General features: G+C 37.2%; 1 protein-coding gene across 3 annotated transcripts in view; it reads left to right on the top strand.

The window, feature by feature from the left end:
- The window catches only part of TMPRSS15 (transmembrane serine protease 15), a gene marked incomplete at both ends in the record, with an annotated part of 107,518 nt that overhangs the window by 55,204 nt on the left and 32,584 nt on the right, over positions 1-19,730 (top strand). For all 3 annotated transcript variants that reach the window (XM_080655983.1, XM_080655982.1, XM_080655981.1), the window contains 4 exons: positions 2,274-2,409; positions 10,422-10,511; positions 13,330-13,455; positions 15,141-15,281. In XM_080655983.1, coding sequence (XP_080512109.1) covers positions 2,274-2,409; positions 10,422-10,511; positions 13,330-13,455; positions 15,141-15,281 — 493 coding nt within the window. The remainder of the gene's footprint in view (positions 1-2,273; positions 2,410-10,421; positions 10,512-13,329; positions 13,456-15,140; positions 15,282-19,730) is intronic.

Here is a 19,730-nt window from a genome sequence, read left to right as displayed (position 1 = left end):
CAAGCAGGGTGACAGCGTGAAATTTTATAAATATTGTCACCTTGGTCTTGGCATTTTGTTGTGACATCTTGAACAAATCACGTACGTGTCTTTGAAATTCAGCTGGCACAAACATGAAAGGGAAAAAAATCATCTTGATTTGGAATAGCACCTGCCATGAAGTAGGTGGAATGAATGAATGAATGAGTGAATAGATGATTGTATAACAATGTTGGGAAAATGAAATAAGGTAAAGTATAAAGTATGTACCTTGCATAGCAATTAGCATAAAACAGATATTCAGTTATATTTATTTATTTCATATGGATCTTTCTCTCCAGTCTAGTTCTATGTCCTTTGGGAATCACCCTCAAGCAGTATCTCACACTTTTTTTGGGCAAACTACAACCAGTATCAGCTGGCCCTAAATGATCAAATTGTACTCATATTTTCCCCTGTCCCCCTCTTCCCAATGTCAATGATCAAATCAGAGTATCTTCTCTGCAGGCTTATACGCTCTGAGAAGGCAGACAGCTAATTGGATATATAATACTAGAGGCCTGGTGCACAAAATTCGTGCACAGGGGGGTGTGTCCCTCAGCCCAGCCTGCACCCTCTCCAATCTGGGACCCCTCGAGGGATGTCCGACTGCCCGTTTAGGCCTGATCCTACAATCGGGCCTAAACGGGCAGTCGGACATCCCTCTCACAATCCAGGACTGCTGGCTCCCAAATGCTCGCCTGCCTGCCTGCCTGATTGCCCCTAACCAATTCTGCCTGCCAGCCTGATCACCCCCTAACCACTCCCCTGCCAGCCTGATTTATGCCTAACTGCTCCCCTTCCAGCCTGTTTGCCCCTAACTGCCCTCCCCTGCAGGCCTGGTCACCCCTAACTGCCCTCACCTGCAGGCCTGGTCACCCCCATCTGCTCTCCCCTGAAGGTCTGGGTCTCCCCAACTGCCCTTCCCTGAAGGCCCGGTCGCCCCCAACTTCCCTCCTCTGCCAGCCTGGTCACCCCTAACTGCTCTCTCCTGCAGACTTGACCCCCCCAACTGCCCTCACTTGCAGACCTGGTCCCTCCCAACTGCCCTCTCCTGCAGGCCTGATCGCCCACAACTGCCCTCCCTTACAGACCTGGTCCCTCCCAACTGCCCTCCCCTGCTGGCCATCTTGTGGCAGCCATCTTGTGTCACACATGGGCAGCTATCTTTGACCACAGCGGGCAGCCATCTTGTGTGTTGGAGTGATGGTCAATTTGTATATTACTCTTTTATTAGATAGGATAGAGGCCTGGTGCACGGGTGGGGGCCAGCTGGTTTGCCCTGAAGGGTGTCCTGGATCAGGGTGGGGGTTCCCTTGGGGTGTGGGATGGCCTGGGTGAGGGGCCTGTGGTGTTTTGCAGGCCAGCCACACCCCCCAGCAACCCAAGCGGAGGCCCTGATATCTGGGATTTTTTTATCTTCTATAATTGAAACTTTGTAGCCTTGAGCGGAGCCAAGCCTCCTGCTTGTTCCATGGCCGCAGCCATTTTTGTTGGGATTTATTTATCTTCTATATCTGAAACTTTGTAGCCTTGAGTGGAGTTCAGGGCCATCCAGGGTGTGTAGAAAGCTTGGCTTCCTCCATCGCAGGAGGCAACTCAAGCCTACTGCTCTCTCCAGCTCTGTGGCTGCCGCCATTTTTGTTGGGATTTATTTATCTTCTATAATTGAAACTTTGTAGCCTTGAGTCAAGTTCAGGGCCGGCCAGGGTGTGCACAAAGCTTGGCTTCCTCCATTGCCTGGGAAACCCAAGCCTCCTGCTTGCTCTGTGGCTGCAGCCATCTTTGTTGGGTTAATTTGCATACTCGCTCCTGATTGGCTGGTTGGCATGGCTTGTGGGTGTAGCAGATGTATGGTCAATTTGCATATTACTCTTTTATTAGATAGGATTGTTGGAGGAAGAATCCAAAAGTTTGCTTCCCCCTGTCAGACATTGTATATACAATACAGAGTACAATGAAGTAGAACAGCATCATGAGAGAGAGAGGCAGAGACAGAAACTGTGGCAATATTGCCTAACTCAGAAGGGAAGACACTATTGAAAATTTAGACTAGCATGAACACAGAGTGAGGGAGCTGGTTGCAGAACAAAGACCTTGAGAAATATGATCCACCAACGTTTCCCTGTGCAGTAACCTGTTCTCAGATATTTGGAGATGGCAGTATTGGTTCTGCAGAAAATATTGGGCCATAAGAAGAATCAAGTCAGAGAATGTTAGAATGGAATCCTTTCATACGCCTCTCTGAATTACAGGTGTCTTTTAATGCTTTTAAAAACAAGTTCCTGAGTGATATCGCATTGGATGACATTAGCCTAACACATGGGATTTGCAATGTCAGTCTTTATCCAGAGCCAACTTTGGTTCCAACTCCTCCACCAGAACTTCCTAGTAAGTAACCTTAATGTGTATTTTCCCTAGTTAAGTCATTCATATTTTCAGAAAGATCTTTCTTTGACTTATTTCTTTTTTAATCTTGGCCTAGTATTTTTTCACTGGAGATCTAAGACTTTAAAATGTAAGTAAAGTGGAAGCCAGCAAAACCATAAAACCATAATTATAATCACTCAGTACATTGTTATGCATCACCTTTATTATAATTTTGAGACTTTTTTGTTTTTGAAAACAATGAAGGTGCTAATTCCCAGTCTGTTTTCACTAAAATACAAGCCAACACTCTATTGTCCATGTGGCATGTGGCATGGCCTATAGTCTTCTGGGAAGAAGCTTTACGATTTTTATACTTTTCTGGAGCAGTAGAGTTCTGAAAAGAAGTTTGATTTAGCCTGAAACCCACCAAGCCCATTTCCAGGATAATTTAATTGTAGTGAGTGGGCTATTACAGACATAGGTCACAGAAATGGTGACTGGAAAGCCTTGCTCTGTGCTCCCTCCACGAAGCCACTAACATTTGCAGTTGAGCAGTGGCCAGGCTTTCTGATGCCTAAGGAATCTTTTAACTCAGAAGAATAAAATGGAGCCTATGTGCACCTTTGCTCTTAAGACAAACTGGAAACACAATTTAGAGGCAAAGGGACATCACCATTCATCTTATCCATGTCAAAGGAAACAATGACTTCAAATCACTTTCAGAGTATGGGATTTGACAGGGAAATAATAATAATAATAATAATAGATGAAATAAAACACCCATTTCCCCTTAATTGGGATGTTTTCACTGCATTGTAGTTTTTTTATTTGTTTTTTGTTTGTTTTTATAAGATGCCTTCTTGGGGACATCCAGTGGTTTTTTGTTTTGTTTTTTTTAATATGTTTTTATTGATTTTTTTTTAAAAGAGAGAGGGATGGAGAAATAGAAACATTGATGACAGAGAAACATCACCGATCGGCTGCCTCCTGCACACCCTCTATTATGAAAATATCAACATAAACACTGTGACCAAGCCTGCAACCCAGGCCTGTGCCTGACTGGAATCAAACCTGTAACCTCGGACCACACAGGCCGGGCTGCACTGTAGTTTTAATGCAAAACTTCCCTTTGTGTTTGGAGTACGGTGGTGTGTCAGACCTTATGGATGTTTTTGTTCTTCCATGGAGCTGAGCTCACAACCAGCACTTGTGCCGATTCCCCTTTCCTTCCAAGCACACTTGAAACTCTTCCCGTGGTCGCATCAGCAAAGCGATTTGGTGAAACTGTCCAAATTTGGTTTAATTCCAAAACTATATATTTTCCTCCTTTCCAATCTTTAAGTTAAAAAAAATAGACTTTTTAGATGAGTGGTGTTAACGACTCAAAAGCTCCAAAGGTAAATAACTAGTATTGGAGAACACATTACAAATGAGCTGCTGTTAAAATTAGGCTAGTATTTACATGGTCATACTGATCTCCTGAGACCATATAGAAAGTGCACTTATATCCCACCAGAAGGCTAATTTATAATTACTGTCTTGTGTATTAACATGTTTAGATGCTTGTAAGGGTTATAATAAATTCCTTAATAGTTCAAACACTCATTCAAATTTTATAAATATCTACTATGTACAAAGTACCACATAAGAAATGTGAGATGTAGCAATAACCATTGATACATGGAAAAATAAATATATAATTAATATAAATAAAAATTAAAAGCAGTATATAATTATGTGCCCTTAAAATTAATAGATGAGAGATGTAAGTGATAGAGGACTTTGGGAGAGAGAGTGTGACTGGAGAAGGCTTTAAAGAAGCATTAAATAAGACACAGAAAGAGACTCAGTACTATGCATCCTCATTTAATAATATTGGCCATAAACTTGTGGCAAGAAGTGAAATTCTATTTTTTAAAATATATTTTTATTTATTTTAGATAGGAAAGGAGAGGGAGAAAGAGATAGACACATCAATGATGAGAAAAAATCATGGATCAGCTGCCTCCTACACACCCCCTACTGAGTATCGAGCCCACAACCCAGGAACTGAACCGTAACATCCTGGTTCATGGGTCGACGCTCAACCACTGAGCCACACCGGCTGGGCAGAAGTGAAATTCTTGACAATGGGGATAGGAATGGAGAAAATATCAGCATAAACACAATCATTTGGGCTTTGGGGCATTGTTTAAAAATTATTGTCTCACTTTATTTTGTGTAGGTGCCTCACACCCAACTGTCTATTATCTAAAACATTTTCATGCAAAAACAAATTATAATTATTAAAATCACTGCTGGTTTGATAAATAATTCTTATGGGTACCAAGTATTAGCAATATCTTGCTATTTTGATATTAGAATCATTTAAAACAATGGATTTCCTTTGTAATCCCTTCTGCCAGCATTTTCTTCTATTCATCAGTAAGTCGTCAAGAAGAAAACAATTTTAGGTGGAAGCAACATAGCCATAGGCTTGATATTTTAAAAGTAACAAATCTCACTATCTAAAATAGGAAATTTGAGATCATTTTTGTACATAATACTATATACATAAATAAGACTTTAAATATTATTTCCCATTTTAAAACTTCATACAAGCCATACTGTACTCATATCTATTCCAGTCAAAAGAGAAAAAGAAAATACCTCAATGTCAAGGAGCTAAGATATCCCTGCATATTTTAACAATAGGGAAATGATAAGGGTAGAATAACCCATCTGATTTTAACATATAAACTTCAGAATTTTCCCAGAGAATACTTGTTCCAGTTTCCAAATGCTTCACTGCAGGGCAATATTTAGCACAGCAGAAAATGTTAATTACCATCAAATGCATTCCGAGCAATTTCATCCTAATGCCATTTGCAGTTGGTGCGGTGAAATTCTGATTTGAGCAGAGCTTTCCTGGTTCCAGATCACTGATTTGTTCAAGCAGAAATAAAAGGAAACCTTGGCTGACTGGCTAATAGCCTTTCTTTAGCTCTTATTGTGCATTTAAATAAGAAAGTAATCCCAGACAAGTAACTGAGTAGAAAAAATCAGTTTCCTCCTGTATTTCCAGGGATCCCCATTGTGCCCATTGGGGACATGTAAGTTCCGTTTTCATAATTGCAGGAATCCTTCCATTTTATGACTTCAATCACTCTATGATAGACCCTTGCCCTCTGACACTGGCACAAATCATTCAAATGTGGGTGTTGTATGGAGAACACTTTAAAAAGTAAACATGTTATTGCACAAATATCATGGTAATTTGCAGCACAATTGGGACGATTCATGACAAAACACCTACTAAATAGAATAGGTATATGCAAAAAGAAATCCACATTTTAATCCCCTGACTTGTTTCTGTGACTATTAACAGTAATTAAGGGGGGGGGGAGAAAAAAACAAAAACTGTAGTTTTAGCTATTTTAATAGTCACCCTTTATTTCTACAGGTTTTGCTCTATTTGGTCACTCATAAGCCATTTTCCGTGTCCAAAGACAAAACAAATGTTTACTTGTAAAGTTTATAGGCATGACATTATACTTAGAGCTAAATAATGTAATTTTAGTTCTTCATGTAGAAATGAATCAGTACCTATCCCCCTCTCTTACAATTGACTAGAGGCCCAGTGCACAAAATTCATGCACAGGTAGGGTCCCTAGCAGCTGCCGGCTGCCAGCCAGGGCCTCCCTTCTCATATTTCAGCAGAATTGCTTGCCTTTTTTATTATTAGTGTGACTTGATATTCAAACCCCTAGCAAATGCATGTTAAGTTTACTCATATACTTTGGTATAAGTGTGTTTTGGGCTACTTTATTTTTTTCTTTTTACTTTTAAAATGAATTGCCTACTTATTAGAGCTATCATTGGCTGCATTGCTATTACAAGTACAATGTAAACCATAAGGAATGACAATTGAACTTTATTGTCATAAATTGAATACAAATATTACCTTTATGGCTGGGCCCTAGAACCTGTTCATAGAAATATTTATTTTCATAAACTAAGCACAGATTTGGATGAGAGATCTTATATTGCAACTTTAACTTTCTTTTTTCTTAATTTCTTTATTGATTAAGGTATTACATATGTGTCCTTATCCCCCCATTACCCCCTTACCCGCCCCCCCCCACTCATGGCCTCACCCTCCTGGTGTCTATGTCCATTGGTTAGGCTTATATGCATGCATACAAGTCCTTTGGTTAACTTTCAAAATATTTTCTGCAATACTGTATGACTGTGTATTACTATGATAATAATGTTTCTTTTACCAAACATTTTTAATTTGAAACCTCTTATCGTAAATGAAAGTTGGGCTCTCCACCTTTTCATCTGATAATAAATGTCTCTACATTGACACATATCTCATACATGTCAGAGGCCCCTATTGGCATAGTAAGAAATTAATCAAAAGAACATCTCCAAGAAAAAAAAAATGAAAGAGTTTAACAAGTGTAGTTGAATTGAGTTCCCTGTACCAGACAGGCTGTTTAACTCTTTCTCTGGATGGAGATGGTTTATCTAATAACACAGCATGACTGTGATATCCCGAATTACATTTCACGAGTCTTTGTCTCCTCTACTAAGAAGCACAAGCTACATTTCCATTACAGCAACACCCCATTAAAATAAATGGTGTCATCAGATGTAGAATGGCTGAAAGTGCTTTTGTCAATTCCTTACAATTATTTGTATTCAGGGTAATTGAAACTTGTTATCAAGTTAAGGAGCAGAGATGTATCCCACTGGTTAGTTATTTGATATATTTGAAATGCATTTCAAAAAGTACTTCTTAAGTATTTTAAAGGAATGAATTTTCTAAGACTTCTGTTCAGTGGAGAAATGCTATCTAAATTGTCTGCCTTAAAAAAATTAAATAAATAAATAAATTGTCTGCCTTGCCAGCTTAACAGCTACACTGGACAACATTTGGGTTCTGGTTGTATGTTTATTTAAGTCCTACCTACTCACTGACATATAATGTACTTTTAAGCGTTTAGTTATGTGAAAATTCAATACATTCTCTAAAATGTCAGCCAGTAGGAGTAGCTGATTTTGAAATTTTTCTATTCCCTGAAGAGAAAATGAGAATGATCATCAAAAACAACAAACAAAATAAAACAAAAACCCCACTGGCCACACTGGCCATGGCTGAACTTGTGAAGTAGGAGGAACTGGTTTTCTCCAGTCTTCACTCTGCAGTGTTTTTTGCTGTTTGTTTGTTTGTTTGTTTGTTTTTATCTCTGCAGTTACATGCTCTTCTCCCTGAGTTTCATTGAGAATTGAAGGAAATTCATGGCACTTAGATTCATTAAAATTAAATGAATGGGAGTTAAGAGGTTGTAGTAGATTCTTCTACAGAAACCTTTGCAAGACAATTATTCACAAAATCAAGGAGAGGAATGCCGCCGTGGGAACATACGTGTTCCTCAGCCCCTCTCTCACCCTTTCTAGGGGAGAACCTGTCCTTATTCCCATTATCACTCTTTCTATGTCTCATAGACCTTCTTCAATGTCCTGTGTACAGGCCTGTCCTCCCTTCTGATCTATTCATAATTGACCTTAATTGTTAATGCTTTCATTTATGTTCCCTTCTTCTCCCCTTCTCTGCCTATACCCATCAAGAATATGTCATATACACATCAAACGCCACTTATTGAGGCTCAGTCTAAACTCTACCCGTGGCTCGGATTAGATGTTCAAAATGATTCAGAGTTTAATCAACCCAATAGGAGATAGGAACGTGCTGTGGGATGAACTTGTGATTAACTGAGTTGAAGTTTTGACTTTGACACTAAGTGAATGTACACAGCATTAACAAGCAATTGAATCCCTCAAATGCTCAAATCATCCATTTAAAATAGAAATAGTAGTTACCTAATTTATAAGTATTCATTGAAAACCAATACTGAATATTCCAGGTAATATGCAGGCAATTGTCATAAATTATGTCTGATTTTTAAAACAACCTTGAAAATCTCTAATGTATATCTATTTTATATATGAGAAAGCCAAGTCTCTAATACACAACTAACTCAGAGAGACAATTCTATTTTATTTTTAATATATTTTATTGGTATCAGAGAGGAAGGAAGAGGGAGAGAGAAATAGAAACATCAATGGTGAGAGAGAATCATTGATCGGCTGCCTTCTGCACACCCCACACCGGGGATCGAGCCCACAACCCGGGCATGTGCCCTAGGTTCAACCACTGAGCCACACTAGTGTGAGAGACAATTTTAATCCACCAGCTCTAACACATCTTCCCAAATACCCATGTTCTTTCCACAAGTGAGACAATGTTTATGGAAACATTTTGCAAAAGATAAGTTTTTGTAAGAGGTTTTATTATTCTTACTAAGCTCATCTGGATCCAGACAAGCCTGGCCCAGGAGGGTATGGAAGGTAGACCAGGACCTGCCACCCTACAGAACATGATAGTGTTGTATCGTAAATCATCGAATGAGATACAAGACGCCTTAATGAGCCAATTAATTAGGAGTTGTTTATTGCATGCAGCCCAGAGGGAGGTGTCTCTTCCAAATCTCTGAGCCCCGACATAGAGGAAGTGTCTCGTATTTATACCTTTTGATCTTCTTTGCAGATTTCACAAAGACCTCTGTGTAGGTTATTGTTACAGTTAGATTGTAACCTTGAATACATAATGATTAGCACTTGGAATTATTATCAGTATTAGTCTATTACATTAGATGGCTAGCTTGCAAGGTCAGACAGTTAAGTTTATCTTTTTCTATTATTTGAACTAAAAAACAAAGTCATTTTACAGAATAACAGACTGTCTTAAAGTGACAGAGTTTACAGGACTAGGCACTATCTAACAATAGCAGAGAATTCAAACAGCAGTTTTTTTATACAAGATGGAGGTTACTATGCTTCAATAGGCTGGCAATGATGCTACTCTCAAGCCACAGCCACTGCCTCTCTGTCCCATCTGGTACATCATGAATCCGAATCTAAGAGGCTTATTACAGACATATTTGGAAGATGCACATGACTTCCCAAGGATCTGCGTAAATAAGACAGATGATATATAAAACATGGGTGAAAGAAGAGGGAATGACTGGGGCATTGCCATAGGTGTGGAGATGTTTAATCATCCCTCCTATAATCTGATTTCTATTTTATTGGGAGTAAATAATTCCAGTGGAGAGCCTGCTTTAATGATAGGAAAAATATATACTTATCCTAGTTTTCCATATTTTTCAAATTAGGTTACTCTTATTCTTTTGATCATACATGTAACATGATAATAAAAATAAGAATTGAGATACTAACAGTAGTTTATGAATTTTTACATTAGAATTTTCTTCTAATAAGCAAGAAGATGACAATATAAGTATGTGAAGAATTATAAATTTAATCTACCTACTTAAATCATCATACTTTTAAATGAAAATCTGTGCTCTCTTTTGCTAATAAATTTGCATTAAGCCCAGTCCTAACTTGTCTCCTGGACAGTGTTGGGTAACAGACCACTTTTGGCAATTATTAAGCAAGCGGAGTTTCAGTTTATCTCCCTTTTCTGACAGTCAAATGCCTCAATAAACAGGATGGTGAGGCTTTCCCCCTACATCCCCCCCTCAAAAAAAGTAGAAAAAATAAAAATGGCAAGATTAGTGATTTACTAGCCTTCTCATAAGAGAGTGACAGATATGAGATTTGTTCCATTATGATCATTTTCTTCTTTACTGCAGAGGGCTGATACCTTTCTCATGCAGTCTATTTATAAAATACCTTCAGCAAAACTATTTTCTTGCCCAAATAATTCTGGAAAATGCTACACACTATTATGCTCTCCACAAAGAACAGTGGGATATTTAAGGTTTTATGACATTCTTCAGTAAAGAGACCTGTTTGCCTGTGTTTTTCCTTTACTTAAGTTGCAAGATTTTCCCATTCACATACTCTAAAATGTATATGTCAAAACCAAGAAATGTAATTGGAAATTTTCTAGCAAATAGTATTGTCTCCCTGAAGTTAACATTACGTTACTAGTGACTTTTCATTGTTTTCCTTTTCAGCAGACTGTGGAGGACCTTTTGAACTGTGGGAGCCAAATACAACATTTACTTCTATGAACTTTCCAGACAACTACCCTAATCAGGCTTCCTGTGAGTCATCTCTTTTCCAGGCCGTGGGAACCAACTGTATTTATCAAAGTGTCCCCTTGAGGCAGCAAAGTAGATTACAAAGGTGTTACATCTGGATACACCTACATTTATGAGATTGCTTAATATAATGTTAACGACAAGAATAACAATAATAAATTGCTATTTTAAGCAATTATTTCAGGTGCTGTATTAAGCAATTATTTCAGGTGCTGTATTAGTGCTTAATATAATTTTTTTAGTCACTTCTCACAACCATTCTTTCAAGCAGTTGCTGTTACTATTATAATTCTCAAATTTAAAATGGGAATCTAGTCAGTAAGTGAAAGAGCCAGCCTGACTCCGGGTACTACTCTCTCTCTCTTTAAAAAGAAAAAGGATAGTTTATTTATTGTTAGAGAGAGCAGGAGAGAGAGAAACATCCATGTGAGAGTGCAACATCAACGGCTGCCTCCTGCACAACCCCCACCAGGGTTTGGGTGGAGCCCACAACCGGGGCGTGTGCCCTTGACTGAGAATTGAACGGGCAACCCCCTGGTACAAGGGACAATGCCCAACCCATTGAACCACTACAGCCAGGGCCAGATACCACTCTCGTAGTCACTCTCTTCGGTTATACATATGATGTCTATGGTGTATATAACAAGGTTGCAATTCCACAGAATAAAGTCAGTGAAAAGTATAAACAGCGAAGAGTCAATTGTAACATTCTCACCTTTTGTAGATATAGCCTAGAGCCAATAAAGCAGCTAGAGTAATGTGATTAGATCCCCAGTAAAATAATAATAATAATAATAATAATAATAATAATAATTACTTTAAAAAAATCTAAGTCTAGTGAGAAGATGGGTTAACTGAAACTACACAAATTCTATCGGTAGATCATTACTCCTAAATGGAGAAGTTCATTAGAGCTGGGTAGAGATTGTGTTAAAAATGCAGTTCCCAGCTCCTCCTACAAAGATTCCACTTTGGTGGGAGAAAAAGACATGTTTTTCCCATGGCCACACCTGGTTAGCACCATGGACCTAAACAGAGACTTCTACCAGTGAAAGATATGGCCCCATAACAGTGAAAAATGTGCTGTTAGAAAATGTCAACTCTTCTTGCTTCAAATGATCCAGAGATAAGTATCACTTTCATAGAATAATAGAGTCACTATTTTAGAAAAATATCTGATTAAAAAAAAATAAACAGCCATTAATTTAATGTGACTTGTTTGGGGAACCAGAGATTATCATCTCCACTTCACACTGAAGACATCTTTTAAACATATCACTTGTACAAAGTAATGCTTTGAAAAATCTGAAAACTGGCAGAACACTGAAAGTACAATTTGGAGAAATCTATTAAATGTATTGATTTATTCAACAAACATATACTGAGCACTTTATTCGTTAGACACTGAAGTAAGTAAAGAAGAAACAAACATAATTCATCCTAGAGGAAGTTTCAGATAAATTGTCAGGGATTACAAAATACCCAGGGTACTGTTATAATAAGGATGAAGGCAGAAAGCTATGGAGGGACAATGAAAGGTACGTAACACATGGGAAGTTCAGAGGAACTTAGGAGACATGATTTTATTTTCTTGAATCTTCAAGCAAAATTAAGGAGTAGTAAAAAATGAAATTGGGGAGGGCAGGAATCTTGCACCATGTTAAGCAGTTTGGATTTCATCCTGAGCACTGGAGAGGCTTCCAATGGTTCACATGAAAATTGTGATAAAATCAGGCTTGCATTTTAGATGAACCCATCTGGCTTGTAGGATCAGAGATGGACGGCAAGGGAAGAGAGCCACCAGCATCACCAATTAGGTAATGAAAAACAAGTGACTTAAACTCAGAGAGTGGCAATGGGGACTCAGAAGTAAATGAGACCAAGGGATTTAGGAGACAGTATTGGCTGGCCTGGGTGATTGATGGGCTGTGGTAGGAGAGAGGACGTCAAGGAAGATGCAGAGGTTTCTGGTGTAGACAACTGTGAGTGAATGATTAGTGGTGCCATTTACTGAGATAGAAAGGATAAGAAGAGAAATGAGCTTAGGGAGGAAATAATTCCGTATTCTATTTATTACATGTGTGAGTTTGAGATACTAGTACATACATTCATACACAATTAATAGTTTATCTACCTCATAAGAAAAGCACAGAAAATAAAAGCTGGAAGTCATTACTACGTCGATGAAATGATCTTCTTTACGAGTGAATAAGAACACACACAGCATGCGGAAAGGACCTAGAACGGAATCTAAAGAATAAATTGTTTAAGGAATCAATAAAGAACAAGGAGTGTTTCTTGATACTAAGGCTGGTAATGTTCTTTTGTGTGTGGGGGTTGTTTTTCAAAATGAACTACCAGTAAGCAACATGTTTAAATAATGGCAAAATCACTTAAAGAAATACCAGTTTCCTTGTCCTACAAATTGCATTTTAATCACCCTGTTTTCCTGTAAAATGAATCATGAGAAATAAGATAATGAAACTAGAATAGTAATATCTTTGATGTTTATTAAATGTAGATTGGAGCAAAATACTATTTGTAAGCTTTGATTAAAGTATGCCATTTTATATAAAATAAAACAAGTTCAGTTTCAGTAAATCACTTCAAATTTTACTGAAACTTTACTATAAATACTCATCACTAGACCAATATATTTCCTCACATACACAGAAAACAACAACTGTTTGGAGTATTGGTTTTCATAAAATAGAAAAAAACATCTTTGAAAGTGATTTGAAATTCTCAAGAGAGTTAAGCTTTTAAGAAAAATAAAAAGAAGCATGTTCTATGCTAAGTGTTATTATTTATTACTTTTAAGGTGTTTGGTATTTAAATGCACAAAAGGGAAAGAACATACAACTTCATTTTCAAGAATTTGACTTAGAAAATATTGCGGATGTAGTTGAAATCAGAGATGGTGGAGGAAATGAGTCCTTGCTCTTAGGTAAGTCTGCAGTTTAAATATTGTGACAGTTGTATGGCTCAAGACATTGCACTGATGGAGAGAGCATTTCTCAATAAATGTAATCATGCCTTTAGTTCCTACTAGCAGATGTTAATTCCCTTCAATAAGCATTACACCTTGGAAACTAAGAGCTAAGGACACCCGTTATGCACTTTTCTATGCATTGTGTGCACATCAGGTGCCCAAATATAGCTATTAAATCAAATTTTAATTTATATCAAACTAACAAAACAAATTGCATTCATTATTATTTTAATTGTCTTTGTCTCTAGTACTAGCTGCTTCTAATAAGTTTCTAAAAATTTGACCAAAGTCGGTTTTCCTCCACAATCTATTGATCAGTAATTTTTAAATAAACATGGAGAAAATGTACTATTCTAAAGGAAATTATTGTACCTAGATTATAAAATACATGTTAACCTAATAAAATCTATCTGTCAAACATAATAATTGATATCTTATTGAACTAATACCAATTTTTAAGAAAGATGTATCTCTAGCTAAGTCATATATTAAAGTATAAAAATGTATAATGGGTCAACTGGAATGCATGAACAGCACACTTCGCAAGTAAAAGTGTTTTATAACTGTGCTTTGCACTCATTTAAACCATTTCTTATAAAATCTGGCCTGATGCCATCAGGTTGCAATCACATGAAAATTTGACCAACAAATGAAGTCTATAGAGGGCACTTTCCACAGTAATGAAGGGGCAGATTGGTGGCGAGGGTTCCCTAGTTATATTAATCCAACACCCATTACATGGGTTTCTTCAGCAAAATCCCACAAAGTTCTAGATTGAGAGTTTGCTGTGAAAGGCTTTTGAGAGCCACACGCAGGACAAATAAGCAATGAAACAAGCAGTGGGGCCAGGAGGTCAGTGCTGGGAAGAACTGAGGAACTGGACAAGTGATTTTCTTATGTACAATTATAAAAACATTTTCATCACGTTGTCCTTCTAATAAAAACTTAAGTGTTCTCATGATCTAAGAAAAATCATTTGTTATCATTTCACCACTTATAGGTAAAAAATCATTGAAAAGTAATAATTCCTAAAGGATCTCAGAATCCTAGTTTTCACATTTGTAGGCAAACAGTTCTTTTGAAACAGACTTGCTTTCAGGGAACCAAAATATAAATTATTTAATAATATGAATGTATTTTTAATTTGCTTAAGCCTTTAATGTTTAGTAAAGATTATTTCATTGTTTATGCAACCCCCAAATCACAGGGGTTATTGAAAACTACCATTTAGGTTTATATAATCTGTTTCTAATTAATCCATCCTTCAGATTAGGTAAATGATTCAACTCACAAAAAAAATGTCAAGTAAGTTTGGACGAAGTTATTAAGGGAGACCATATTCTCCACTGTTTCATAACGGTTTTAGAAGCATCCAAATAATCATATTTCTGGGATAACACGAGCTTGAATAGTAGTGGTGCTAATCAGCCAGAGAATGTTATGAGTAATTCATCATTAAATTATAGAGCCACAGAAACCTCAAGTAATATTGGAAAAGATCATTAGAAAAGTTGGCTTCCAAGAAGCAGTGTCTAGAATGTAGAAAAATGTACCCATTGCATGGAACTGAGAAAATGGATATATTTCTTTCTAGACCCAAAAGATCATCTCACCGATTCTCTTGTTTTCCTTTGGAGCAGCTGTGTACACAGGGCCTGGCCCAGTAAAGGATGTGTTTTCGACCACTAACAGAATGACTGTGCTTTTCATCACTAACAATGTACTGACCAAACGGGGCTTTAAAGCCAACTTCACTACTGGCTATGGCTTGGGTATTCCAGGTAAGTGTACTTGGGATTACGTGTTGCATTGTAACTTTTGGAGCAAAATGATAAAAGCATATAGGACTTCAAGGCCTAAATATGTTTCAATGTTTGCATTCTATAAAACACTCATTTTCCTCATTTTAACAAAGATTTTCTTTCTCCCTATACATCTATTTAACCACTACCTGAATATGTTCAAAGCAGGAATCTGCATCATTTTTCAACAAATCTATTTGGCCCTTCTCTGGTGTGTGAAGAGTCAGTGGATTTTACTCACTGAAGTGGGCCATTTTAAATGTTAATAATGGAGTTGTTGGCACTGTGAGGAAGGAGGACTGTCTGTCACATTCCCTTTACCAAGAGCATTTTTAGAGAACAGCAGGGAGACCAGCAAGTGAGCTGTTTGAATGCCAACAACATCCAATTAAAAGATTAACATCATTAACTTCTTAGAGATAAGCAGGGTAAAGCCAGTTCTATGAAGGATGAAGAAATTTCATGCTGATTTTTACTAGTATGCACAACCTTCTATTTTTATTATATTCATGTCATAATTAGCAGGGGCATAAAGAACAAATTGTTTCCTGCCTGCTCACACGGATACATCTATCCTATATAATAAAAGGGTAATATGCAAATTGACCCTAATGGTGGTCACTCTGATGTGCACTGACCACCAGGGAGAAGACGCTCAATGCAGGAGCTGCCCCCTGGTGGTCAGTGTGCTTCCACAGCGGGGGAGCACAGCTCAGCCAGAAGCTGGATCATGGCTGGCAAGCACAGCAGCAGTGGCAGGAGCCTATCCCACCTCTGCAGCAGCGCTAAAGATGCCCAACTAACGGCCCAAGCTGGCAGGTGGACATCCCCTGAGGGCTCCTGGGCTGCCAGAGGGATGTCTGACTGCCAGCTTAGGCCCAATCCCCCAGGGAGCAGGCCTAAGCCAGCAGGTGGACATCCCCTGAGGGCTCCTGGACTGAGAGAGGGTACAGGCCAGGCTGAGGGGACACCCCCACCATGAGTGCACAAATTTTTGTGCACCAGGCCTCTAGTATCTTTATATTCATCTATGATATAACTCTCTGCATTCAACAATCCACAGGGAACTTTTTCTCACTTGCTGCTCCTCTTGGACTATGATTTTTCTTATGCTACTGCCCACGACTCTGTGGTTCTCTCTGGGTGCAAATACATCAGAAAGACAGAATACAGGTTACTGCCTCTATCTATCTTTCCCTTCCCTAGGAGAGTGTGGCCAGTTTGCTTTAATTAGAATGTCTAGAAAAGAGGTAGGGTGGAAGCTTTGATCCTCATCTGGCCTATTATCCAATCCCAGATCCATCTGTGCAAATACCTGTTCCTCCACTCACACCTGGCCTGGACCTGTGACTGCATCACAGAAAGCTGTATGCTTTCAGCTTTATAGCAAATATGAAAATTGACCTGTATTTTATCTATCCTCCCCCTGAATAGAAGTGACAACAATTGTGAGAGTCTATAATGGATGTGCAGGAAAAACATAAAGCCACAATTTGAAAACATAGGCATCTCTAAAGGGAAAGAACCAATCAAAGCTAACAGTGAAAGGTATATTGGGGGGAAATTTTATAAATCCTGGATATGATTGAAGTGACATAAAAATCATGAAATCTTACTGTTGGCTGTAAAAAATTAATAAGCAAGTCAGTGCTGTAACTTTCTTGTTTAAATTTTAAAATTTCAAGAGGAAGACTTTGAGTCAAAATTTAGACAAGCTTTATATGTTTCTGATTTCATAATAAATACTTAAAAACAGTAGAGTGGTATTTCTAAGTCTTTAAGGAGAAACTGCTGCAATAAAAAATGTATAGGCAACAATTATGTGCTCAGTTCTGCAAAGTATCTTCAAATAGAGCAAGCAAATACCTAATACCTATTGTACTGGATGGGAGGGCCTCCCAACTTTTTTCTAAGAATAATGTCATGGAAAGAACTTTTGAAAGAAGTATTATATTTTCAAAGAAATGGAGGTGAACATTAAAACGAACTGAACTATAAAAAAAATATTTCTAACCAAAAGGGAGAAAATTTATTCAGAACTCCAAACAATTGAAATGATTATTGGCCATTCCACCACCTGCAACAGAGAAAGCATCTAAAAACAAAATTTTAGAGAATGGTTAGTCTTTAAACCCATATTTTAAATTTTAAGTGAGGAGGGAAGAAAGGAGTGGAAAAAGAATAAGTTGTAAAACGGCAGACAGCAATACTAATAAATCCCTTCTATTAAAAATATTACAGTCACTGGTTTTTATCAGAGTTTCATAATGAGATAAATACCCCACCAAGGATTTTGAAAAATATTATAAGCAATTTCTATTCATGATAAAAGCCAAAAAGAGCATAAACTATTGCTTCCAACACAAAATACAGACCGGGTTTTATGGTGTGGAGGTGGGTTATATTTGTTTGCCCTTTTGCTAGATTTCAGCTACTATGATGATGTTATTTAGGGAGTAAATCATTTAGAGAAAATTCCCTTGATTGAAGTTAGAGCAGAGTCTTCCATGACTGTCGCTATGTGGTGAGTATGCTGGGAATGTGTTTTCTCATTCCTCCTGGACACGGGACAGATGCTGCTGGGGAGCAGAAAATTGAGTGATTGAGTTGTCATCAGCACAATCTTCTCCCAGAGAGATTTTTAACACCAAAAAAAACTGAAAAGCAATTATAGGAACAGGGAATTGGCAGCAGAATATAATCAAGCTGGTAATGGAAAGAGAGGTTGGGCACACATATCTGTTTATATTGGTGCTCTGCTTGGCTGGTCATTTTGGGAAGAGTGTAAAAGGGATATCATAAATGTTCATCATTTTTGTGCTTCGTTTATCTTCTGAGATATTTTTGGGACAACTTCCAAAGTCTGTATTTGAAATGTAAAACAATTCTGTAACATGTTTTTATATCTCCTTTATCCGATTTTTAACATTTCCAGTTACATTCAACTGGAATGGAGGAAGTATAGATTTATTAAGATCGGTCGCCTTCCAAATGTCCCCTTGTGGCTCTTTTCTAATATCGAGAGTCTTCATTTGAAGTTAGCCATACTTACCAGACAACTGTGGAAGTGGCAGCTGATCGCATTGAAGGTTTAGAGCCCTCTCTAGATTGTGGGGCGTGTGCCTTAGAGATCAATTCAGTTTCATCTAAAATTGAGCATATGTTGACTAAATGAGGCAGGTTACTGAAAATTTCATAAAAAGGATATGGGGAAATTCATTTCTTAGCAATATTTTTTCTCTCTTGCCACTATGAGTATAAAACCATCAGAAATAAGATTTCAAAGACCACAGAGAATTAAACTTTAGAACTAAAGACTTCTTAATGAAGCTGAACTTTTATACGTTGTTGAAAAGAATAAGAATCCAACTCATGCATGTAAAGAAAATTGTAAAGAGTTTATTTAGACATCTCCTCAGAATTTATTACTTCTAGTCAGTTCAGTAACAATAGACTATTTTGCCCCATTCAACAATTTTTTATTCAATGCATTCCTCTTACAGAAACAAGTTGATCTTTCTAGACTCCTAGCATATAACCTTTAACATCTTTCACTAGAGCACAAAAAGGAATTACAATTTTCAAATCTTTACAAATGTTTTTATTCATATTTTAATTCAGATATTTAAACTTCCATTAAACAAATATGTGTTTTTCCAACTAAATAAAGCTTGACTATACTAGTAAAAGAGTAAAATTATCAATCAGTTTATCTATGGTTAAATTACTGGCATTGAGACATAATGGGTTTTACATAATGACTTTAACAAGCTATGAAAACAAGGTAATGAGATAATTTAAAAATAACTAGCAGTGACTAACATTCTATAAGTATATTAAGATATTTGATCATAGATATGTAATTAGGCCATCAACTTTTTAAATAAATATAATCAATATGAAAGTACAGATTTCAAATAGAATATGGAAATACAAACACATGTACACCACGTTTTAAACCTTCCATTTTCTAAAGGAGAAGTAATACTAGAAAGATAAAATATAAAAGTTAACTAAAATATTAATGTTTGCCTGTAGAATATTTAGTTGTCTTCACCCATTTATTATCTCACTAATCTGGTTAAAGAATATGTGTTCAAGAAACAAATTGATAATTACACTTACAAGAACCCCCTTAATAGTATTACATTTGATATATGTAACCTACTTCTCTCATAGGGCAAAGATTTGTAGAAATAACCAGCCAGGCCATGTCTTCCTTAAAATATTTTTTTATTAAGATAACTTAGATTTGGGTTGAAAAACATAATTTTTCAAAGTTGAAAATAAGGTATACAAATAGCTCCAATGATTGTTGTAAGATACCCAGAGGAATGGATTAGGTATGGTTTCTTGTCGTTTATACGGTTATCTGGAGGGGAAAGAAATACAGTTGACATCTGGAAGAAAAAAAAATTTACTTAAAAT

Source organism: Plecotus auritus (assembly GCF_963455305.1).
Source record: "Plecotus auritus genome assembly, chromosome: 2".
Lineage (NCBI taxonomy): Eukaryota > Metazoa > Chordata > Mammalia > Chiroptera > Vespertilionidae > Plecotus > Plecotus auritus.
This window is presented reverse-complemented; position numbering and strand designations above follow the sequence as displayed.